General features: G+C 44.7%; 1 protein-coding gene across 1 annotated transcript in view; it reads left to right on the top strand.

The window, feature by feature from the left end:
* The window catches only part of SLC7A9 (solute carrier family 7 member 9), a 659,969-nt gene that overhangs the window by 511,694 nt on the left and 122,534 nt on the right, over positions 1 to 25,741 (top strand). The window contains exon 10 of the mRNA XM_069639081.1: positions 10,535 to 10,631. Coding sequence (XP_069495182.1) covers positions 10,535 to 10,631 — 97 coding nt within the window. The remainder of the gene's footprint in view (positions 1 to 10,534; positions 10,632 to 25,741) is intronic.

The raw sequence follows: 25,741 nt of genomic DNA, 5'->3' as shown, positions 1-25,741 counted from the left end.
GCCTTCCTGCTTGCCGCTCTGTTTCCCTACTTAAGGAGCCCTCCAGCTTCTTTTCCTTTGCAGATGGGGAGCAGGTGCAAGTGGATCTAGGTCACCTGGCCTAAGCCCCCCCCACCTGGTGCCTTCCTGCCTGCCGCTCTTTTTCACCACTTAGCAAGCCCTGCCCAACTGGTGCCTTCCTGCTTGCCGCTCTTTTCACCACTTAGCAAGCCCCGCCCACCTGGTGCCTTCCTGCTTGCCGCTCTTTTTCACCATTTAGCAAGCCACGCCCACCTGGTGCCTTCCTGCTTGCGGCTCTGTTTCCCTACTTAAGGAGCCCTCCAGCTTCTTTTCCTTTGCAGATGGGGAGCAGGTGCATGTGGATCTAGGTCACCTGGCCTAAGCCCCGCCCACCTGGTGCCTTCTCGTCTGCTGCTCTTTTTCACCACTTAGCAAGCCCCGCCCACCTGGTGCCTTCCTTCACCATCACTGTCTTGTGGCCAATGCTGGATTTGACTTTAATGGACTTCATTCATTCACGGTGCGTCACTCTCTCTCAACTCTCATGCTGGACTTCCTGTGCATCTTATACTCATGGTGGCCCTGAATCATGCTGTTCCCATCTTCATCTTGTATCCTGGCTTACAACATTATGTGTTACTACTGACTTCTGCAATTGTATTCGCTCTCCACTCTTGCTTCTCCACTGTTTTTGACTGCTTACTCTCTGTTCTCTCCTCATTTCCCTTCTCCCTTTTCCTATCTCCTCCCCTCCTCCCCTTACTTTCTTCTATGCACTTACTCTATCAGAATTGTCCCTGGACCTTGTATGATAGCAACCTCGTCTGTTTCCTCCACCCTCCCATTACTGTTTTTTTCTTCCCCACCACCCCTCCAGCACTATCTGAAATGCCGTCAGGCCTAGTATGATAGGCGCTTGTTTTGTTCCTCCCCTCCCTTTCTGCACCCCTCTCCCTCACCTTTTGTTTTTCTCCGGCTCTACCAGAAATGTTGTCAGGCCTAGTACGGTAGTCGCCTGTCTGTTTCCGTTTCCTTCCCACTCTTCCCATCCCTTCCTTATCTATGTCTTAGCTCTTGCACTATCTGAAATGTCGTCAGGCCGAGTACAATAGTTAATTTCACATCCTTACTGTTCATGGCCTGTAAGAATGTGGTTGTATTTCCCCTTGTTACCTCCCTTGCCTTGAAGCGCTTTGAAACACATTGTGTATAGGCGCTATATAAATAAACGATCATATATCATATCATATCATATCCCCGGGGTGGCAAGCCACATTTTCCTTAGATCATCAGAAAGCTGCTGAAGTGCTAGATTGCTACCTATTGTATTGTCTTAGGTAACTTCAGCTCTAGCACTCTGGCTGAATTAGCCACATATGAGGGAATTCCCATTTCTGTATTTAAACAAACATTGCATGACTCTCGAGGACTAGAATGGAATACACTGTTGGGCTCCTATGGGCTTTGCTTGCTTAATGGGGGGTGCCAAGGGGACTGTCCTGGGAGCTTCACAAGAATCACTAGCAATAGCACTCCCATTATTGACGTTATATTTGCTTCTTGTCTATTCTCATCCGAGATTGACCTCTTTCACATTCCTTGAGAGGAGAGCGACCACTATCCGCTGACCGCTCCACTTGGCATTAGCAATCGGGGGGATATGCACAACAAGATTGGTCTAGTGGAGATTGACAATGGGCTTAATAGGATTAGCTGGAGTCATGACAATATACACAAAGCCAACTTTCTTCTTCCCACTGTTGCTCTTCAATACATTAATTATACCTGCTTGAGTTTTGATGCTCTTTTGTAACCTGCTTATGAACCTCTAGCTGACTCACTCAACTTACTTCATAATGCTATAAAAAGCTGTATGAAAGGTGAGCAATATAGCCTACTTAGCATAGATTGGTCCCGTTACAGGAACATCCCCACTTTGTGTGCTTTTGGTGGTCATTTACATTTTTGGATTACGAGATCCGCAAAGTAAAACAATTGCTAAGACATGACCTGCAAAACATTATTAATAGTCATAGTGATGGGCACGCCCTTGCTAAGGTTACTATGGCCAGAAAATCACTTTACCGCAAGTGGTTACCTGGCCACCGTATGCGTGAAAACCATACACGATTGGGTGCCCTTATTACAGCGGCTAGAAGCAATGACGGGCAGGGATTTTGGAAACTAATTAAGCCCCACTCCGCTACATCGTTGACGTGAATGAACTTGTCGAAATAATTGGAACTGTAAAATATTCTCGCACCCCAGGGCCAAATGGCCTCAGTGATGTCTAGCTAAAAAGCAATCCACAATGGTGGGCACAAGTTCTGCATGTTCTCTTTAGGATCATCAGTCTTGGGGGTTCCCCCTCCCCTACACCTGGGTTGAAAGTATCATCTTTCCCGTGTATTAAAAGGGCCCTCATTCTAACCCTAAGAACTATCGTATCCGGCGATGTTGGACGCCCGAACTAAGATTTTTGCGTGCGTTCTCTTGAAGGAATTGAACGGTTAGGCTTCATCTTCTAACATCATACTGTACAATCAAACTGGGAATGAAGACGGGTTTACCCTAAAATACCAGGAAAAAAGGCTGAATTCACATTTAGTGCGCCTTCGGCCTGGTAGAAAAGACTCAAGCCCATAATACCGAAAAAAGGGGAGCGGCGGTTGCAGTGGTGTCTCCCGCACACATTAAATGCCCAGCGGGGAACAAATAAGCATAATCCCAAAAGCTTGAATCACAAAATGCGATCAAGTGGGCTTCGCAATTTTGTAATTCGAGCTTTTGGGATTCGGTTTTATAAAGTAGATCCAATGGAGACCTATGATAATTTGCTGGCGCTGGTCTCCTTAGTAGAAAAATCTTGGGAAAACCTACAGCAAACTGTCTACGCTAGCTACGTAGACTTCGGTTCTGCGATTGATACCATTAGAGAAGATTTGCTCTTGCAGAAGTTGCTTAAATGGGGCATTCCAGCGGCCTGCTCAATATGATCAAAACATTCCATACCAACACTAAGGTCCAAGTCAGGATTACTATGAATGGTGAGGTCACTAAATCTATGCCCACTTATGTTGGCCTCAAGGAGGGGTCCATTCTTGCACCTACCCTGTTCAGCGAATACCTTGCAGACCATAACGAGCATATAACTACACCTGCCGCTTGCCCGCCTAGATTGGAATATTCTCAACTGCTGTGGTTAGGCTACGCCGACGATATGGTACTATTTGACTGCATGCCACGGGCCTGCAACATCTGCTCATTTGTTTAGAACATTATTCCAAGATCAATGGCTTCTCCATCAATGTCTCTAAGACTAAGGCCTTGGTCGTTAACCCTTACACCGTACGAACAAAAGTATTAACACATGGTGGCTTGGGACCAACAGAATTATTTATTTATTCATTCATAGATTCATAAGGGGCCGCAACCCGCAGGCATTATGGCGCCAAAATTGAGACAGTAGGACAACATAAAAAGTAGGACGGACAACCAGGAAAAAGAGTGGGAGGACGAATCTGTGAAAGGGAGATTACTTAAATAGGGAGGTCTTCAAGGCTTGAAAGGGCTTTAGGTTGTTTTGTTCAGTCGCATTGCCATCGGGAGAGCATTACAGAGCTTAGCGGCTCTAGCCGGAAAGGATCTGCCCAATCCATTCGACCGTTGGAAGTTTATACAGTTAATCTGATGCTGGTTTCCTGAGCGGAGGGATCTACTGGGAGCATATTGAGAGACCAGTGACTTTAGGTAGAGAGGAGCAGCTCCAAAAAGACAGCAGTGTACTAGTGTGCCAGATTTGAAAGCGATCCGGTCTTTCACTACCAGCCAATGAAGGTCTCTTCTATCGGCCGAGATATGCTCGCCTCTTGGTATGTTTTTAATAATGTGCACAGCATTATTCTGAATTGTCTGGAATTTTGCCAGACAAGCAGTGGTTGCCCCTATTAATAATGCATTGCCATAATTCAGCCTCAAGAGAATGCTGGCACGGTGATGGTAGCACAATTTGTTTTGTTTACCAGGAACCTGATGTGTCTAAGCAGGCGGAGGTAATGCTGGCTGTTCTTGCTCATTTGATTTACGTGAACTTCTGCGCTCAGTGAGGATTCTAATGTGATGCCAAGAGTTTTTACCTTGCCTAGGACCAGAATGGCACTGCTCTTAATGTTAAAGCTTAAGAAGTCCGCACTCAGCTTGGCCCGGGCCTGCCAGGAACCGAAGATGAGAAGATCGGTTTTACTGCCATTTAGGCACATCCAGTTCCTGGTCATCCAAGCCTCGATGATATCATAGGCACCTGAGATATTGATGGAGTGCTGTGCATAGTTGCCGCTCAGCTCTATGACCAGCTGGGTATCATCAGCGTAATTTGTAAAAAAACACACTGTTGTCTTCCAGCAGGGAGCATTACAGCAGGGAGCAGAGAGGTCGGAGGTACAGTTTGAAAAGTATGGGTGACAAACTGGCACCCTGCGGTATTCCACAGCTGATGGGGGCCAGCGGCGAAACTGCATCGCCCAAGTGAACTTTGGACATGCGATTGGAGAGGAAGGAGTGAATCCAATCGACCGCCCCCTTTGAGCAGTTATCTGCATGTTCGAGGGACCAGAATAGAGGTTGTCAGCACCTACGACTATCTCAGAGTGATTATTGAAAACACACTGTTATGGAAACCACAGATGGGCAAGGTTGAGAGCAAAGCACATCTGGGGTCTATTTGCTTTTTCCAAAGAAACAGTGGTTATTTCTTAGGAACAGTACTTCGAGCTTACAAAGCCAAAATCCCTTTGGTACTCTTATATGGTGCGGAGGTTTGGGGGTCCAAACATACGGATCAATTAAAGAAAATAGAGGGGAGATGCCACACGATTGTGCATGCTGCCCTAGTAGCCTGCCGGTTGAATATCTATGTTGCAGGCCAGAGATTCCTAGCTTTTTGGGTCAATTACAAGCTCGCTGGTTGAGTCTTTACTGGAAGCTGGAAAATAGCCAGGATTCCTACCTTTTGAATATTCTTTTGTGTAACTCAAACAACTAAGCTAGGCTCATATAGCACAGTTTCAAGGTCATTAGTTGTAGAGTCAGAAAACATGTGCCTCAAACATTCGATTAGTCCACACATTCGCGCACACCAACACGTTTTACAACTACATAAGAGGCTCATGTCTGCCCTAGATCGGGAACAGCTTGTGGTCGACCTTGCAACTAAATCGCACAGTGGCGAATACCTACTACGAGCTCTAGGCGTTGTAATCAGATAGCGATTGAATACCTTCACTTGAAGTTTCACTTGGTCAACACTCTACAAGTACTGGGCTCCAGGAGGTGCCTTGAAACGAACGCTCGATGCTGTCGCCTGTGTGGGAAAGGGTTCCTGGAAACCACCAAACATCTGATGTTGAACTGCAAACGTCTAGACAGGATGAGCGGGCACGCGCTGAGGGCGCGCGGCCTCACGGCCATTTCTCTCGCGCTCGAACAATGATGGTGTACATATTATCAGGGAAACGATTTTGTTATAATGTATCGCCTGCCAAAGCTGGCATGAAACATACGTTAGACGCATGAATTGATTAACATCCCAATTGCTTCCAGCAAACTTGGTAATGTAGTGAAGGGTTGTTGGGCTGACTGGCTCTTGTTGCTGTTGAACAAGGTACAAATGGGGTCTTTTATTCTGTGAAGAAATGTTACGTTTGTAAATTACAGGAGTGCGTGGGATTATGAAACACTGTTTGTTTTTTCTTGTTATATATTCTCATAACGTGTGCTTTTTTTAATAAACAAAAAAAAAAAACATGTTCCCCATCTCATTTCCAGTTGTTCCCTTTCTTAGCACCGAAACATTGGCACCTGAGCCAAGCCCGGTCTTCGCCGTACTTCGGCTGCCTTTCTTTGGTTGCACCTTCAAGGAATGACATATTGGTATTGTGAGGCTCACTTAATTGGGGGCTAAACGTTTTTCTGATTGTGTGCACAGTAACTGTGATAGAGCACGTAGGATTGAACTGCCTGAAAATCTAAATTGCTGAACAACGTTTCTTGTCATATTTAAAGCTATTAACACTGTGTGCCTGAAACAACACTGTGTAAACGTTTTCTGCCAAAATCAATAGTGTGCCTGAATTGCATTTTTTTGAAACAGCACTGCGAAAAAGAATTCCTGTCAGAATGTATTGCGTGCTTGAAACCAGTACATCTGTTGTATTGGATAGTCAGAGAAAGTAATTAGTATATTAAAACAGCTTAATTCGAAATGTGTGCTACTGGCTGGTTTTGCACTCACGGCCGCCGCTCCCCAAGTGGATACATTTTTGTTCGTGTTTTATTGGTGGACCCGCACTTTGTGTGTTATTATACATTTGGATCTCCGGGCAGGGAAAAGAACTACCTTTCCCAGCTGCCCTAGTTTGATACTAAAGAGGTGACCAGGCACATGGTCTTTGCGGGTCTGCGCCTGACGTGCCGCTTGCTGCCTTGTGCTCTTTGGCTGGTACCTATACTCCGGTAAGCTTCCGGGGCTTTCTATTTTCATGTATTCTCTTGTGCCCCACTTCTATTAAACATGGCCTACCTATTGGACATTGCACTAGTCCTTGCCACCCTGAAATTGCGGCGAGAGAGAGTAGTAGAAGAATACCTCCACGAGTTAAGTTGCAGTAAGACACTGGTACTCCAAACTTTGTTGAATACTACCACTGCCCCAAGGCAGGTTAAGGACGACTTACTCTATTCACTCTCTCCTGTCCATACTATTGCTGTGAATTGTAAGAATACCACATTTTAGAAAACTACAGATAAAGCTTCCCCACTGTCTTCTTTCGACGACCTACATAGTGGACCAACCCACGGAGGGTCTAGGGATAGACACAGCAAATCCGTTGGCTCGCGTAGACCAGTCTCACGAGTGCCATCTGCCCTCCATATCCTTGGCTGTTAACTCTATTACTACTGACCCTACTAAGATTAGGGGTACACCCTTAAATTCCCCTGTCATTACGATGTCACTCTTGAATAGCCGTTCACTTAACAGCCACGCTATTGACGTACATGATTACTTCCAGGACGAAGACCTCTATGTGATGTGTGTTACTGAAACGTGGCTCAAGGACTCAAGTGGCCCTAAAATAAGCTTGGTCAATCCCCCAGGTTTTAGTTTCTTTGGTGAGGATCGTGTTCATGGGACTGGAGGTGGAGTTGCGCTTCTAGCAAAGACCAACATGCACTTTTTTAAATCAGCCATCGAATTTGCAGGCTGTGAGATTATATATCTAAAGTTCCTTCCCAATGACAATTGTCATATAAACTTCATTCTGGTCTATCGGCCTCCTGAGAATATGCCGGATTTCAACTAAGAACTGCCACTTCTCCTAGCCCCTCTTGATAAACCCAATTGTTCTACCATCCTACTGGAACACTTCAACCGTTAGCTGAAGAACCCTGTAGATAAGGACGCCCTAGAGCTAGAAAGACTTTGAAAAAGCTTGGACTTTACTGTCTATAACACCGAGCCAACCCACTGTGGTGGAAACATTCTGGATTGGATTACCTCTAGAAATGTCCCCATAAAGATTGTAGACCCCAAGGTCTGTGCCTGTTCCGACCACTCCTTTGTGGAATGTCTTATTTCTCTTCCCATCAAAGCATCTAAATTCCACAAACAATTGTGAGCAGGAATCTGAAAAAGATTACCCTAGAGGAGCTGGAATTGTGTCTGGAAACAATTATGGGCAATACCTCAGATGGTCACTCGTCTGAGTACATGGTGGCCCCATATAATACCCAATTTACACTGTTTCTACACAGAGTGGCTCCTTTAAAATCCAAAATGTTCAGAAATAAGACATATAAACAGACTTGGTTTATTCGTGGCCTTTTCGATCTAAAGAAAAACAAAAGGCAGGCAGAACGATTATGGCTCCAACCTAAAACAATCGAAAATAATGATATCAGGAATTCCTTACAAGTAGCTCATAAGCACCTCATTTACGAGGTAAAAAAGAACTTCAATAACAAGGAAATTGTACTGGCAGGCAACCATACCAAGAAACTTTTCGACATATACAAAGATCTTGAGAAACCCATTTCCCGGCTCCAGTCTTTTATTCCATCCAATCAGGACTGTAGTAGGGTGCAACATGTCTTTGCCAATAAGATCAAAAGCGCTCAGAATAAAATATCTAATTCCTTGACCACCAACATCCAGGAGGAACCCCCAATTCGGGGGAACAACGATATTTTAGATTTTTCCTTTAAACCAACATCTGAGGTAGAGATATGTACCTTTCTAAACTCCATGAGCCCCCCTCTTGCCCTGGTGAGACCATGCCTGCTAAACCTATTTTGCGTTACCCATCAATTCGTCGTTGTAACACCTCTGCTGAGAAAACCTGGCCTGGACCCAAAAGATCCCAGTAATATGCGCCCCATCACGAACACGCTGTTTCTATAAAAAACGATAGAAAAGGTAGCAACTTCCCAGCTTCAGCAACATCTTGAGGTTTCTGGTATTTTCCATCCCAAACAATCTGGTTCCCGGGCAAATCACAGAGCAAAGGCTGCCCTATTAGACCTCCAGACGTGCATGCTTGAGGTGCTGTAAGAATGCAGGTCCAGGCTGCTGACCCTTTTAGATCTGTCAGCCGCCTTCGATCTGCTTGACCATCGGCACTTACTGGACTCCTTCAGTATTATCGGTGAGTGCTCAGAGGGGGCCAGAAACTGGATCAGTTCCTTCCTGAGGGATAGGAGCTCACTGGTATACTGGGGTGAGGGCTTCTCCGAAACTGAGTCAATATACTGTAGTATTCCACAGGGGGCCTGTTTGTCGCCCACTCTGTCCAATCTTTATATAAAGCCCCTCTGTCATCTCTTATCTTTTTAGGGTCTCCACTTTACGAACTATGCAGATGATACTCAACTCCTGATGGAGTTGAGTGGTGACTACAAGGTTGACTCAATCAGACTTGCTCATACCTATGACCTGATAAAAAGTTGGATGTTCAGTAATTGGATGTGTCTAATCAGTGCCAAGACAGAGCTAATGACCTTTGAATATACGAAGGCTAGAGAAAAGTTGGGCTCAGAGTACACTCAAATGTACATTGAAGGTAATCGCATCGACGCGATGGATCAGGTGAAGATGCTGGGGGTGTATGCCGAAGCTCCTCTTCGCTCCGATGCTCATGTGGACAGAGTGGTCAGCGGCACAAAGTACCACCTAAAGGTGCTGAGGTATGCCTAACCTCTCTTGTCTCTTAAAAATCGGCATACTCTGGTTAGAGCCATTGTCATGCCCCGCTTAGATTAATGCAATGCCCTCTTGCTTGGGGCTAGCAAAAAACGCCATAAATAGGCTCCAAATAACCCAAAATGAAGCGGTCCGAATCATCTGCGACATTCCAAGGAGGAGCACATCTCCCATGCTATAAGAAACCTTCATTGGCTTATGCGTCACAAGAATACATTTCAAGGCTCTTTCTATGATCCACAAATGTATCAATGGTAGCGCACCTGTCTATCTCAAGGAACAAGCATTCCTATTCGCCCCCTAAGATCACTCCGCTTGAGTAATTGTGGATACTTAACCGTACCAAGGTGTAAAAGAACTAGAGGCTTGGGCGATCCTTCCCTGTCCTGGCAGCACAAGCTTGGAACATGCTGCATATGGCCTTGCGCCTGGAACCAGGGTATCTTGCGTTCAGGAAACGTTTAAAAAGTTGCAATCTTTTCCCGAGGCTGCTCCTCTGTCCTCTAGCGTCTATTCTTGGTAATTGTGTTATGCGATGATTTATGACCTCTCCTGTCGTTTTTCTTGATCTTCTGCGTTCTTGTAAGCGACCTGATGCTTGTGGGCTTTGGCACTTTATAAATAAATTGGAACTCACCACCTTTTCTTATCAGATAATCTTCTCCTCTCTCACTATTTCGCTCAAATCTGAAAAGCATTCTCATTTTTTCTGCTTGCTAACTTTGATACTTTTCATAAATTGTAGCACATATTTTGTACCACTCACTATGTCCAGCGCTTTGGCGAAAGTGCTTAATACATCAATAAAATACGAAGGCACATTTTTAGGATATTCGTGGCGGGGTGTGGGTCGACGGGGGGGTCATGGGAGGAGAGTATGGGGCTGGCCCTTAAAAACAATGCCCAAAAAAAGTGGTGAAACTGGCCACTGTGACGAAATGTCTGAGATCCTGTTGAGCAGTTCAGCTGACCCATTATATTATGTTACCCCAATAACTAAATCTAGTTATTACCTAGTAAATAAAAGACATTGTGGAACGCCTATCAGTTACAAGTTGGTATTATTCAATTCAGTGGTACTTAACTTAAAGGACTCAGAAGAAAGAAGGCTAGACATGGCAATGTCGGGATTCAAACTTGTCCTGCAGGCTGAACACAGACATCTGGGGTGAAGTGTTGGGTCGCTGAGCTATCTAGCCAGCTCTAATTCGCTGTTTTCAAATATTTTTGCTAAGGCAGAGTTGGTGCAGCTTAAAATAAAATGTGTTCCTGTCTCATTAGGCTCGTCTATGTGGCAGGTCGCGAAGGTCACATGTTGAAGATCCTGTCTTACATCAGTGTGAAACGCTTGACTCCAGCACCTGCAATCATGTTTTATGTAAGTACTCCTCATTCAGATAACACTGATGACAATGGGTGATGCAGAGTTTGATTATTAATTTGTCTTTTTAGTGACTTCTTTATCTGGTCATCATCCCATTGTCCTGTTTTAGTTTCATCTTTCACCTGTAGCTCCATCCCTCGTTGCTTGTAACTTGAATGTACTGTTATTTATTAAATACACAGGGCCAGATTCTCAAAAGTGTTTAGGCGCAAGTGAGGAGATGAAATGAGCAACCGCACTCACAAAGGGCATCTGAATGAGCGCATCGCACGTGCCCCTTTTCCCCATTTCTGCAAATAAGGGGGCGTTTCTGGGCATTTAAAAGAGTATCGTGAATTGACAATTAGGAAGAGCTTTTTATAGGCAAGCAATTAGCTCATCCACTTGGGCTTTTTGAAACAGGCACAGGGGGAGGCGCAAATCATGACATTGTTGTTTCCGATTTTGTTTCCTCAGTGTGATCGCCATGGTTCGAACCGCGGCTGTCACACTTCCAATTCCATTCCCCACACAGTGATGGAAATGCTTTTTTTTAAACTTGTGCATTTCAGAAAGAGAGGCCTTTTAGCGGCCTCTCCTGGTGAAATTTGTTCCCAGCAACCATGTGGTTGCTGGAAGCCTGTCATAGATTAGTGTGGGGAGCGCACTCCCGACACGAATGTATGTAAGGGCGCTAGACAGCACTTCCTTGATCAGATCTCAGATATGTGAACAATTCCTTTTCTGCACAGATGCCAGTCCAGTAGAGCACACACATTCCAACATGCCGCCATTTTAGGGGGCTGAAGAGCAAATGGCAGGAGCACAGTGGGGCAATGCCACCACGTATGAGCTTGATGTAGGCTCCCTTACTAGGAATGCCCTCTCTGAAGAAAGCCTAGCCCTGTCCAGCTCTGTGAAGCAGTGGGAAAAACACCATCCACAGGCCCAGAAGACAACCCAACTGCAATTCCTCCTACATACACACAGGATTAAAGGGGGCCCTGTATCAACAGGCTTCATCCCACCGCCATACCACCGGGGCGGAAGAAATGCTGCAGCATCAGCTAGCCATTTGCACACATCCTATGTCCATGCATCCCACACAAGGCGGGGTCTTGCGGGACGGACCATCCAGGTAATCATATACAAGGAAGCACTAATGGAAGAGGTCCAGGAGCTCAGAACCAGCAAAAGATGTGTGTAGTCTGCAGGCAGATCCGACTTCAGTTGTGTCAGCACGCTGACAGCATCACTGTTGCAAAAGCAAACAGATTGGCATCTGTCCCAGAAGGATATGTTGCGGCAATGAACACCATGTCCTGCAGGAGCTCTATCCCCACTGTATTGCCCTTCGACACATATAGACAACAGCTTCCTACCATGCCTGAAATACTATTTGGCCCTTCACACAGCAACAGCTAAGGCACCACAATCCGGTGTAGCCAGCACCAATCAAAAAAGTGATGCATTTGTGGCATTTGCCTCTTCTTTTTGTTGGGTTGCCCATAATAATAGTGGGTACATGTAGACTCAGGTGACTTATTTGATCATTTACTTTCTGGATATTGGGCCTCATTACGAGTTCGGCAGCAACCCGTGGGTTGCTGATTAACTCAGAACACCGTTCCGCTGCTCGATATCCCTGTGCCACCGGGACAAGTCCCAGGGGCCCGGGATGTCAGGCGACGGAAAGTGTTAAGTACCATTCCTGTCAACGGGAATGGGGACACAGAAGCACCGGCATGGTTGCTAACGGTGCCAGTGCTTCTGTGAAAACCATGCCTGCAGGGGCCGATCACACCTGCGGGGAGCAACAGCCCCTGCAGGCATACTCGTAGTCTGGTGGTCCGGAAAGCAATGTACCGGCACTTTTATTTTCGGACCGCCAGGCTTGTAATGAGGCCTATTGTCTGATGTTAAAAACAATAATATATTTATTTGCAACTCAGCTGTGTGATGAGTTCCCGTACTGATTTTCTTACTTTGTAGGATTGGTTTTCTTTGCCGTTTCTGTAGGCAACGCGTGTTACTTCCATCATTGCATTTGGGATCTGGGTGATGTGACAATGGGGTTTCAGATGTTGAGAGTCCAACATGCCTGATGTTTCTCAACCCTGCCAGCACATTGGGGACCCACATTCCTAGAACCTTCAGTGAGGTGTTGCGGATGCTCACAAAAACAACTAGCGGTGGGGGATGCATATCGGCAGGTCACTGCTATAAATGATAGACTACATGACGGCTCATAATGCATGCACTGGCAACATTGTCATTGGAAGTCGACATTACAAATGGTTGGTTATGTGATAGATCTTTCAAGCAGCTGTCCCCATGGGTCATGGTAGGGCATGCCGTCATATTGTAGGTGAGAAAGGGTTTCACTCCCAGTGTCTGGGAACAACCAGTACTATGTGGGAAGAGCGAAGGTGCCTCAAGGTGACCGGATCATTTGCCAGTTCAAATTGGCTGACCCTCCTCACATGCCCCCTTCCTTATTTACTCCTACCAATGATGCAACAGTCATCATAGGATATTGTGGCAGAACCGATGTGCTGGCCTTGCATACTGTGTCATGTGCTGTGCTGTGCTAGGAAGGGTCCCATCACTCATCTTAGTGATCAATGCATTTGCGCACTTTTTTAGGGCACCTGCTCCTGTTTGTGTTGGGGGCAAATGGTATTGCACATCTTTTGCTGTAAATCAAGTGCCCAACTTTTGTGAATCAGCTTTTTGCCACATTTTTGCACACTTTTGGTGGACACTCCTATCTTGCAAGGCTAATTTAGTTGCTTTACTTGCTTTCCGCCCATTTTGCACATCTTTTGCACTCATTTTCTACATCTTTTGTGAAATGGCCTATGTATGAGAGGCACAATTATTGCAATCAGGTACATGTACTTGTTAATTTATTGTGCATTTCTTGCGCATCTTAGATTTGCACCAAAAAAGGTTTTGTGAATCTGCCCCAATCTTTTCAATTATTGAACAAATTGATGTGTAGTGGCTTGGTCGGTATTGTTTAAGGCGACAGAATTATGCAAAAGAAAAATAAATGAAACAAATGGAAATATTCTTGTCCTTTGTAATTTCTGATGTGTCGCGTCTCACTGAGTTGTGGTTTGAAAAGCCACTCAAAACCACTTGAATTGGTACACAGTATGGAGGATACTCAGAAACGAGACTGCGCCAGGTTAGTATTGAAAAACCAGTTGTTGGTTTTATTTAAACAATTGCCCTTGCTTATGACACGTGTTTCGGTTTAAGAACCAGCCTTTTTCAAATCAGGGCATTATTGTCACTATTTTGTTATTACAGTACATAACCATAATTACAAATGCATTGTTAAGATTTCACATTTTTGTAATTGAAGGCAGAGGTAAATTATAAATATCATGTCACAGAAAGAGAGAGGGGTGGGGGAACGGGGGTGGATTCAAGGGTTTCGTAGAAACAAAATATTTGAATTATATTCATTGACAACATAACAGTAAACGTGAACGATTGTGCAACACATATTAAGTAACACAGTTTTTTGAGATACACAAAGGTTAGATAGAAAAAAGACCAAGAAAATAGGTGTGGAAGAAGCAAAATAATAAAGGGACAAAAGGATAAAGACAGAGTTAGTTGAATGGTTATGGTGTATGGAATTGTTCTGTATCATCCCATTAATTCACTATTCTCAAATCGTATGAATCAAATGTGGTTACCTTAATAGATTCTTGTTCCCTATATGGAGAGTCATTTAAGTCTCAAGCAGTCGATGGGTTTGATCCCTTTTAATACAATACATCAGACAGTTCCAATTCATCGGGTCGAAGTTTGATTGAAAATTTTAAAGGGATCGAACCCATCGACTGCTTGAGACTTACCTGACTCTCCATATAGGAGAGTCACCTTCGCCACCTTAGCAGCAGCAGGGGTGTTGGCTGGTTTGGGGTTTGTATTTGTATTTCTATTCTCTACCGGTTTCTGCACTCCATAAATACGAGTCGCCTGTTCAATGACCCAGTCTAGTGATCTCTTCTCATGAAAGTCCCTCACCAGCTGGGTCATGATGAATTTAGGGAGTGCATGTAAGAAGGTATTAATGAACTCCCTACTATCTGTGCGCACCCTCCTGGTGGTCTGCGCAAAGGCACGTTTTAGTTCTTCCACAAATTCTTGTGGGGCCTGGTCTTCCCCACATTGCAGGTTGTAGGCCCCTTGTGGGCATCTTGGGGGTTCCTATGTACAGAAAAATGTTTTAAGATGGCCGCCCTATAGGTGGACCATCTTGAGTGGTTTTGATCCTCCAGCCCCGCAAAGAAGCTGGAGTATTCAGGGGAAAATGTCCACTTGACATATTGGATACAATTCTGGCTATCTTTCAGCTGGAAAGTATCCATCATTTGCTCGTATAACTCAAGGTGCTCCCAAACTGAATACTTGGAATTTTTGTGGTAGGGAGTTATGACGCTCCTAATGGCCTTGATCTGTTTCAGGGGATCTTTCAGTGAGCCCTCTTAATTTTGTTGGCCTTTTTAGCCTTAGTCAACCATGTCCACTCATCCTCTGACTCAGAGGCACTGCTACAGGAGGTGGCTATCTGATCCTCTAGGCTCTCCCTGATTCTGCAAGCTTGGAAATGGCTTGCAGAATGCAGGGACTAGTTGTTTGAGGCCTGTGGTGCTCAGAAGAGTCTTCTGACTCTCCCTTGCTCCCAGGATTGGCTCAGTACCCCCCACCCCCATTGCCCTAGCTGGGAAGAGGTCTTTAAGATACTTTTTGTGGGCCTAGTTTCATGGAGTTCCCCACCAAATTTCACAGACTGATCATTTGGTAGGCAGTATTTATGAGGATCCAGTTCCCTGATTCTCCCCTCAATGGAGTCTTCCTGATCAGAGAGGCTAGCTCTAACATTTGGGAATCTGTACAGAGACGCCCGGCCATCCGTTTCTGGGAGGTGCTGATCTGTCAGTCCCATGTTTCTAATTCTACTGAAGTCTACCATCCCCGCGGCCCTTGGTTAATATGAGCCAGTGGACATGAGGGCGGCAGAGTCCATGGTTCTGAAGGAGTTAAAGCCCCTGATGACAGGGTTCCTGATGTTATGCTCATGGGTTTCTCTGTCCCTTCCTACCTCATCTCTTTCAGCCCCTATTCCCTGGTGACATGCCAAAATCTGACTCTTTTGCTCCTCTATTAAGGCCTTACTGGTCTCAATGATTTGCTCTTGCATGGCTATCTGTTTGTGGAGCCTATCATTCTTTTCACAGAGAGCCTCATTGTCTCTCTGTCCTTCCTGTATGGATTGGAAATCCTGGGCCAATCTTTGCTGCAGGAGACTCACCTCCTGAGTTTTGTCATTATTGGTCTAAGTGTTCTTTTCCAGAGCATCCTCCACCCGCCTGGTGTGCTCTAGTAGCTTCTCGTATTCGGTTTTAACTTCACTAAACTCCTGAAGGACCAGCTTTCTTTCCTCTAACTTAGTTTTTAATTGGCTCTCTTCCTGGCCCAACAAGTCCCTCTCCTGATTTAGAGTGCCCCTCTGTGCAGCCAGGTCATCTCTCTGTGTTTTAAATGCACTAGATTTCTGGCGCTCCTCATCAAATTCCTCTTGAGAGTGGATGTCTTTAATAATTAACTTATTATTTTCCTCTTTCAAGGATTCTAGGCGGTTTTGTAAGGTGACTATCTGTTCTGCACAGACTCTATTATAATTCAATTGATGCTCCAGTTTCTATTGACTCTGTTGGAAAGAGTCAACTCTTTACTGACACTCATCTTGCAGAGTCTGTAATTTGGTATCTTGCTCTGCCTTCTCTTGCTGTAAGAGGGCCAGATCTTCTTTTAGTTTGATGATATATGCCTAGCCTCCGTTTCTGATTCTTGGCTCTTCTGGAGCCTTTGCTCTGCAGAGTCCAGATTAGTTTGGATTTCCTGCAGTTTTTCCCCTTGCTTCTTTGCCAGAACTATATTTTCTGCATGCTTTACCTGTTTTATTCCTATGTGGAGGTACAGGTAGGCCGCTATTTTGGCAATTTTACACTGCTCCTCTTATTTTTGGGGCCATGTACAGTTCACTGAGCGCTTGATGTAATGGGCCCTTGTACTGCCATGTATCTAGGTCTATGGCAGTGAACTGTTCTTTTATTTCCTGCAGCCATACATGTTCATCCTGTTCGGGCCACTCACCCCTGACAAACAGTTTGTGCAGGAAGTGTTCCCTAGCAATATTAATTTCTACTGGGGTTGCTATTTCAGAAATATCAATTTTCTTCTGACTTATTTCAGGGTTAATTTACTTTTCAAACAGGCCGATTTTTGGAGTATTTCTTTTGAGAGGTGCTTGTACAGTGTAGCACAGTACCCCAACCCAGCAAGATGTCTGTACCCTGCAGGCTAGTATGCTGTGTTAGACTGTCACAGGTGGTATTTCAAATTCAGAATCACGGCACAAGCCCCCAAGCTGTTAAGGGTTTCAATCAGGCACACACCCAGGTCTTGCCTAGCATGTAGTGCGCAATGAAATGCTTATTTTATTTGTGTCTATAAGTTCAATATTCTGAATGAGATACCACTCATATCACACCCGTCTCAAAATACCCTCCCAGGTCACAGTGGATCAGGAATCAGGCTAGTTTGTAAAGGTAAATATTTTTTTTATTTAATATTCAAATCACACCTAAGTTTTATATATGGGACAGCAATCACCAAGTGGCGACAATACAATTCAGAATATAAGTCAAGCAATTGAATTCACTTATAATGATGCAGAGTAGAAAACACAGGAAAAAGAACAGTTTTGGTTTGTGAACAGATAGCGTTTAGGTTAAGATTCCCCCTGCAAAGTTTTTTTTAGATACAAATGAGCAATCCTACACAGATGTAAGTAATCAGCAGGTATTCAGGAATGACAGACAATGTCTAGAGTTTAAATGCAATCTTCCCTCCCCAAACAAGAGAGAAAACCGTTTAGGAAAATGTCACTTTTAAACTGAAAGGTGAAAATGACTTTGTGAGATAATGCAAAAGGTTGCAAAAATGCTTAAATGGAGAAAATTCTGAGGAATGCAACACTAAACAGGTCCTAACACACGAGCTATAATATAAACAATGGCAGGGTGAGCTTACACATTTAGTGCGCCCCATAAATAGTATATCAGTCATGCACAGAACCGAGGATTCTCAACAGAAAAGAGAAATCTTGAGGAATATTTGGAATTGCTTTATTTGCAAATGACTGTAGCCTTTAGGGGATGACACGTGGTTCTGCAAAAATGGACTTCCCTTTCTCAAATCCAGGCTGTTAGGGACAATTCTCAGTCTATGACTAATTCCCCTCGCCTAGTGAGTCCCCCAGCAGCTTTGCTGGATTTCTGGAGTTTATTTTTGCCACTTGGTAAGAGTGTGAGCTTTTCCCCCACTCTTACCCATGTTTTGCCATGTGTATTTCCTCTGTTTTTGTGTTGTGGACTCTGGAGTACACCACTTCAGTAGCCCCCTTCTTTTGTGTGTTACACAGCACCTTCAGTGCAGTGACACAGAGTTGTCTTTTAGACTTCCCACCGACTCCATTTCTGGGGCTGACTACTGTCCCCCAGAAAAGGGTAAAGTTGCCATTCACTTTACTTAGTCATTTAACCACAGATCCAGTACACCCCATCTTACATGGAGTACTGGAAAGGGTTACTCCTTAGCCCTTTTTATCTGTACCTCCTAGATCCTTGTTTTGCTCTTTTAACATTTAGACTTAGCTGGTGGCAGTGGTATCTACCCTAACTTTTCTACCACGTTTCTACTGTGGTACTGTTTTAGGCTATTATATTAGCCTCGAACATAAACCCGCTTGACCAAATACTCGTTCTTTTGGCTCCAGTCGGGTTTAGTCGCCATTTCTTTTTGTTAAAGTCCTTCTTGTGTTTTACTTTGCACGGCAAACCATGTTTGCCTCCTTTGTTCACTGTCTTTTGGCGTGTCTTCTGCCAAGAAGCCCTCCTCTAGGCACCTGGGTGTCTAGGTGGGCTGAATGTGAGGGAGGGATGTAGTCACTCCCTGCACAGGGTATCCTAGGAAACCCAAGTCGCACTTTGCCATGATTGGCTGAGGTGGTTGTCTGGGCTGGACAACCCCCCATGCTGCGTGATTGACAGCCAGGCTGTGTGAATGGGGTATTTTCGCATAAAAGGCAGAACTCTTGGGCTGGAAGTCAGAGTCGCCACTGGAACTACAAGGAACCGAAGAGAAGCGGAGAAGAAGACGGCTGCTGCAACTACCCGGTCCCGGTGAAGCCCTGCTGCAGTCCTGAGCTATGTACCCTTCGACGAGCAGAGAAGATCCAGTCCGGAGTCTTCTTCCCTTGAGCCTGGTGGGGTCAACCAGCTCATCTTCCACAGCCAGGGGATCCTCTTCGTGGTCAAATTTGCTGGACACTGCTGTAGTGGTCCAGATAGCCACCTGAAGAGCCTCTCCTGTTTTAAAGGAGCACACCTTTTATTCACTGTCGCTGCTGCTGGCTTCATCCCTGTGTGCGGCAGATCCCTCCAGACGTCCTCCTTCTTGCCAAAGCTCCAGGAACCGTGGGTCTGCAGGAAACTGCCAGGAACAACTGCTGTGGCACCAGCTTCTCCCTTGAATAAGGTACTGTGTTCTGCTTTGAGGAACTAGGGTGAATCCCTTTTCTCCTCTTCCAAGGCTTGTCCTTATCTTCCCTCCTTCTTATAACTTTTGCTTCCTCTGTTGACAATATCTAAGTACTCCTGGCAACATTGAATCTTGAACTGTCCGACTGTGTGATCCTCGACAACAGGAACCCGGTTCCACTTGACACTGGCTCCGGCCTATTGACTCTTGTATTTCTGTCAACACGTGTTCTCTGATTCTGTCTGCCCTGACAAATGTGTTGCCTATGATTTTTGCCCCCAACTCTCTCTGGTTAACTCAGGTGCTAAGTGTGTTTTTGCCCCGGTAACATTTCTTGCCGCGGATACGCGTATCTTTAGTAAGACCAAACTGTCATTACTTTTAAAAAGTGATCGCATATGTATTCCCGGTAACGTCTTTTGTTTCACAACACCGGTCCGTTAAAACATAGGGTACTTACCTTGAGTTATACTGTACCAAGTAAATTGGTTGTGTGCAGTGCATTTTACGTGTGGTTTTGAATTTATAGAAGTGTTGTGTTTTTGTACCAGATGGTTTAAAAATAAATGTACTTATATTTTTTACCTGAAACTTTGAGTCAGTGTTTGCTTGAGTCACAGCAGGTGTGGTCCCTTTGTGTAATCTCTGCTACTGCTCATATGCTCTTGAGATAAGCTTGGCTGCTCCGCTACTGCTACCACTTTAACATAGTAGCACAGGCTTGTACCAAAGGTGAACTTGTATTACCACTTGTGGTCTTAATTGTGTGTAGTGGTCCCCAAGGGCACTGCACAGGATTGTGCCTAACACTCGTGTACAGCGGTGAGGATTTGGAAGTAGAGTGATTACACTTAGAGTGCTGCTATTCCTTGGGTTCAACTAACCACAAAGCTAAAACACCACTAATTCTATTTAACTGAGAAATCATATCAAATATAGAAAGCTACACTGAGGAGGGTCTCTTAAACTATACTGCTGAGGTTTTGAGAACCATGTGTAGGGAGAGGAGTCTCTGTGGTAAAGGTAAAAAATCTGAATTTATTTCAAAGTTAATGGGAAAACAAAGCCTGGAAAGTGGGTCAGAAGGGCCTACCACTCCAGCAAATGTGGGTACTGACATTTCTGATTCTGAGAGTGTTGATTTAGAAGAAGTACATGAGTCCTTGTTAGGAAACCCTACAACTCCTTTGCCTGCTCAGAAAGCACAACCTCTGTCCACAGGGACTCCCACAGGTCCTACCCTTACTCCTGAGTTTATTGCACTTGAGAACATGAGATTTGAATTAGAAGTGAAATGTATTGATGCACAAACTTCCATGAAACATCAAGAGTTAAGGCTCAGAGAAATGGAGCTGAACCATGAACTAGAAATGAAGAAATTGTCTTTAGAAAATGCTTCTCGCCCAGAGTCTTCTAGGTCTTCCAGCCCTAAGAGACCCTGTATGCCAAAGGAGATGATTGGTATGTATGAGACTAACCTTGATGTTTTGGATTGGTTAGCAATGTTGGAGTACAATCATGGGATTCAAGGTGTTTTAGGGAATCAGCTGATTCCTTGGCTTTTCTCTAGGCTTCCCCCTGTTGCAAGTGATGCTGTAATGGAGTTGGGGGAGGAGGATAAACAGGATTATGAGTGTGGGAAGCTAGCATTAATAGCTAGATTTGGGAAGACCCCTTCGCAGTATCTTAAGAGCTTTAGAACCCTCAAAAAGCATGATGGTACTCCTTGGGCTACCTGGGTGTGTGAATGTTTGAAAAACTTAGATGGTTGGGTTAAGGGTTACAAAGTGAACACTTATGAAGGTTTGAGGAATATTGTAATGTTGGAGTCTATTTTTGATGTCTGCTCTCCTGAGCTTAGACAGCACTTGGCTGATTCAAAGGAGATAGATCCTAAGAAGTTAGCTAAGGCTGCTGACTTGTGGGTTGCCAACAGGGCTACTCACAATGATTCTGGGGCAACTCAGAAAAAGGAAGAGGGAAAGCAGTCAAAGAAAGACAACAAAGAGAATTTCAATAATCCCAATCCAAAAGAGGGCCACAAACATAACCAGGGTAAGCCACAAGGGAAACCAAATCAGGCTAGTGTAACATCTGGTCCCAAATCAGATGGAGGTCAGAACAAACCCCCATTCCAGAAAGCATTTAGAAAATGCTTTGTTTGTGGGTTAACTGACCATGTGAAAGGAGATCCCAGATGTAAGGGTAAACCTTCAGGGTTCCACACTGTCTCCTTAGCCTTCTCCCAGGTGGATGAAGTACCTATAGCCAGTGGAAACTTTCAGTTACTAGCTGATGAGCCCATGAGAGTCTCAGCTAGTGTTTCTTTAGTGTCCTTGGGTCTTTGGGAACAAGAGAACTTAGATGTCTATAACTCAACCCCAGATATTACTAAAGAGTATTACAAAGATAGTGTTCTTTTGAATGGTCAGGAAACCCCTGCCATCAGAGACACTGGAGCCAGCATAACTGTGGTTGATGAATGTTGTTTCAAGGTGGAGGATGTTGCTAAGGCACCCAACCACCTAACCAAGTTAGCTGGAGGCCCTGTGCAAATGGTTCCACAGTTACCAGCTCTCATCCAGTGTAATGACATGACTGTCAGAATACCTGTAAGTGTGCAAAATATTGTACCTGGGAGGGTCCTGCTGGGTAATGACCTTGAATCTCTTGGTGTTGTGTCTAGTACCCCCAGACCTCCCAGCAGAAGGAAGCAAGAGCTCACAAGGTCTGCAAGGGAGAGAACCTTGAGAGGCTCTCCTGGGCACATGATAGAGGAAACTATCACCCCAAGTCCACAGGACGGACTTACTGCTATTGCAGGTCAGAAAGAGACAAAGCCTTACACACTAACACTTCTTACAGAATCAAGCTTACTTCAGAGGGACGCGTTTCTAAAGATATCAGCACAGAGGTGGGTTTGAAGCAAGGTTGCAATCTTGCTGCTACCTTCTTTAACCTATACCTCTCTGATCTTGATAAAGGTTGGGATGAAAAAAATCTCTTCTCTGCTAAAATCGGCTTGATCCACCTTAAGTGGCTCGCCTTTGCAGACGATATCATCTTATTTGATCCCACCCCGTCAGGCCTCCAACTTAAACTATGTCTATTTGAAGAATTTGCACTAGCACACAATCTGATGCCTAATCCTGCTAAAACAGCAGTAATGCAATTTGGTGTACAGAAACGAACTGGCAAATCACAGTGGCATCTCATGCAGATCCCCATCTCAGTCATTAGAGAAACGATCTACTTGGGATACTACTTAACAGAGAAAAATTCCATCTCAATGTGGCATGATGTTCTCAGTAAAAAGATCAGACCCTTGATATCACAATCCAAAGTAATCTATGCAAAATACTGCAAATTTTCATTAATTCCCCTTATCGAGTTCTTTACTTTGAAAATTGAAAGCGTAATCCTGTATTCTCTTGACATATGTATGGGTGAAATGGGCCCAATTTTGGACCAACTGCAGGGTACTGCCCTGAAACGTGCCATGTCGCTTCCGATGTCCCTCCCCAATGCGATCTTGAGGCATGAATTGGGTCTAGTAGCACTGTCTACCCGTTGGAAATGGCGACTCCTAACCAATTTTGCTAAGATCAGGCATCCCACAGCGAACTCCCTATATGCCGAGTTGAATCATACCATTACGCTGTCACCTACGTCTTCCATGGCTCTCTATGTGTCAAAAATGGCTGGTATACTCAAGACGCCTAACATTACCGTGGACGATGTCTATCATAGACCGGGCTATGCTAAAAAAAAACTTTTTGAACTTGATTGGTGCACAACCCTTGATGAAATGGGATCGTACTATCTTTACAAGGAATACCAATTATTCGCACGTAAACGTATCCCTAGACACGACTACATTGTGCTTTTTCCTTGTAACTCCACGCGGAGGACGTATCTCTGGTTCAAACTCAATTTGTTTCATAATAAAGAAAGAGTTGTAAAATGGATCGGTCACAAGCTGTATGCCTCCAGTCCGCACTGCAGATTTCCCATGTGTACCGAACCCACTGAAACATTGAAACATCTGGTTTTAAATTGTCCCCATTTTAGGAATCAAAGATCGTTATTATTGATGGAATTTGTAAACATTAATTTTATTGACTGCCTACCTTTTCTTTGGGACAGAATGATGCGAGGTAACCATAAGCCGTTGATATATGCTGTAACGAAATTATGTAAAGTGATTGCAAGAGAATTGGAAAAAGACTGTTACATGAATATCTCTTGAATCACTTATTTTAACTCTCTTCCCCCCTGTAAATTAGTATGAATTTGAGGATGTATGTACATTTGAGCGTATAGATAACCCTATTGTGTATTCTTTTGTTTTTTATGTGTTTTTCATTATGTTATAGGAATTAATGGCTTTTAAACTTTTACTTGTATGATGTCTTTTTAGGTCTATGCATTGTAAGTCTTCACGTTTGTAGGCATTTGCTGTAATGCCCTTTTTTATTATATCTTCTTTGTAAAGTCTCTCTTACTTGTTAAGAGAGTCAAACACAAATAAAATTAAAAAAAAAAAAGAGACAAAGGGGAAACCCAAGTCTGCCAGCAATAAACCAGCAAGCACTCCTGTGCCCAGAAGGACATCTCCAAGACTATCCAATGTCACATCTGTGACTCCTCCACCAGCTGAGGCTGAGTGTGAGGTTCAACCCTGTATGGTTCAGCTAGATACTGTGGAATCAGATCTAGAAGAAGATCTTACTCTGGTAGGAGATCTTGACCCTGCTGACTATCCTCAACTGCAGTCTTTACTGGCGGAAGGTGGACCCAACAGGGCAGATTTCAGCAAAGGACAAAGAGAGTGTCCTACCCTTGAAGGTCTTCGCCTACAGGCTGCTTCTCAGCTCAATGGGACTGAGCCTGGGAATTATGGGTTGTACTGGGAAGATGGCCTCTTCTACAGTGAACTGACTGAGTCAACCCCTGGAGACTACAAAAGACTTGTAGTACCTCTAGTGAACCAACTCCAGTTTCTGCAGTTTGCCCACGAGGTACCTTTGGCTGGTCACTTAAGTTTTAAGAAGACCAAGGAAAGGCTCTCTCTTTACTTCTACTGGCCTAAGATCGGTTCAGAAGTAGACAAATTCTGCAGGAGCTGCCACACTTGCCAAACCTCTGGCAAGAGTGGAGCCAAGAATGTGGCACCCTTGGTGCCTCTCTCAGTGGTGGGAGTTCCTTTTGAGAGGGTCGGGATTTACATTGTTGGTCCTCTTGATCCTCCCACATCTTCAGGCAACAGGTTTATCCTGGTTGTAGTGGATCATGCCACTAGATATCCTGAAGCCATACCTATGAGGACTGTTACGGCTCCAGCTGTGGCTAAGGCCCTACATGGTACTACTTGGTATTTTTACCAGAGTAGGTTTTCCTAAGGAGGTGATATCTGACAGGGGATCAAATGCTATGTCCCACTACATGCAAGCCATGTGAAAAACCTGTGGAGTCACCTACACATTCTCAACTGCCTACCATCCCCAAACCAGTGGGTTGGTGGAGAGGTTTACCATAACTATGAAGAGCATGATAGGTGCTTTAGAAGAACCCCTTAAAAGAAAGTGGGACCTTCTACTGCCATGCCTTCTCTTTGCATATAGAGAAGTCCCTTAGGAGGGAGTAGGTTACAGTCCCTTTGAACTTCTCTATGGCCATCTGGTCAGAGGTCCATTGGCCCCGTTTAAGGAGGGGTTGGAGAGTGCTCCTTCCCCCAAACCAGTCAGAGTGACTGACTATGTGATAGGTCTCCGGAGGAGAATGTCACACATGATGGCAGAGGCAAGTGATAACTTGAAGGCTGGTCAGGCTCTGGTCAAGCATTGGCATGACCAGAAGGCTCACATGGTTGAGTTTACTCAAGACCAGCTTGTTCTTGTTATGGTCCCCACAAGGCAGAGGGCCTTGCAGGACAAATGGATAGGGCCCTTCAAAGCTGTGAGTAAACTTGGAGAGGTGAACTTAGGCATCCTAAGGAGGCTGCCAGAGTCTTTCACACCAACCGTTTAAAGGATTATGTCTCTAGACCTGGCATAGGAGCTTTGCTTCTAGCTTCAGCTCAGGAGGAGGAGGAGAGTGAACCTCTGCCTGACCTCCTCAGAGGATTACCTTTAGATGAGCAAGTGGAAGGAGTTAATCTCTCTTCCAGTCTCACATCTGACCAGCAGGATGAGTGCAAGTTACTGTTAAATCAGTTGGCCTCCCTGTTCTCACTTTCACCAGGCTTGACCCCTTGGGGCCAGCATGATATACTCACTGGTGACTGTTTGCATGTCAAAAGCAGGGGGTACAGAATGTCAGACAATGTAAGAACCCATATAAGGAATGAGGTCAACAAGATGCTTGATCTCGGGGTTATAGAGCCTCTACTAGCCCATGGTTTAACCCAGTTGTGCTTGTACCAAAGGCAGGATCCAAGGAGTTGAGATTCTGCGTGGACTATAGAGCTCTAAATGCAGTCACAAAGACTGATGCCC

Source organism: Ambystoma mexicanum, chromosome 1q (genome assembly GCF_040938575.1).
Source record: "Ambystoma mexicanum isolate Mex_15411 chromosome 1q, UKY_AmexF1_1, whole genome shotgun sequence".
In the NCBI taxonomy this organism is placed as follows: domain Eukaryota; kingdom Metazoa; phylum Chordata; class Amphibia; order Caudata; family Ambystomatidae; genus Ambystoma; species Ambystoma mexicanum.
The sequence above is the reverse complement of the archived record's forward strand: the minus strand, read 5'-3'. Positions and strand labels throughout refer to the sequence as shown.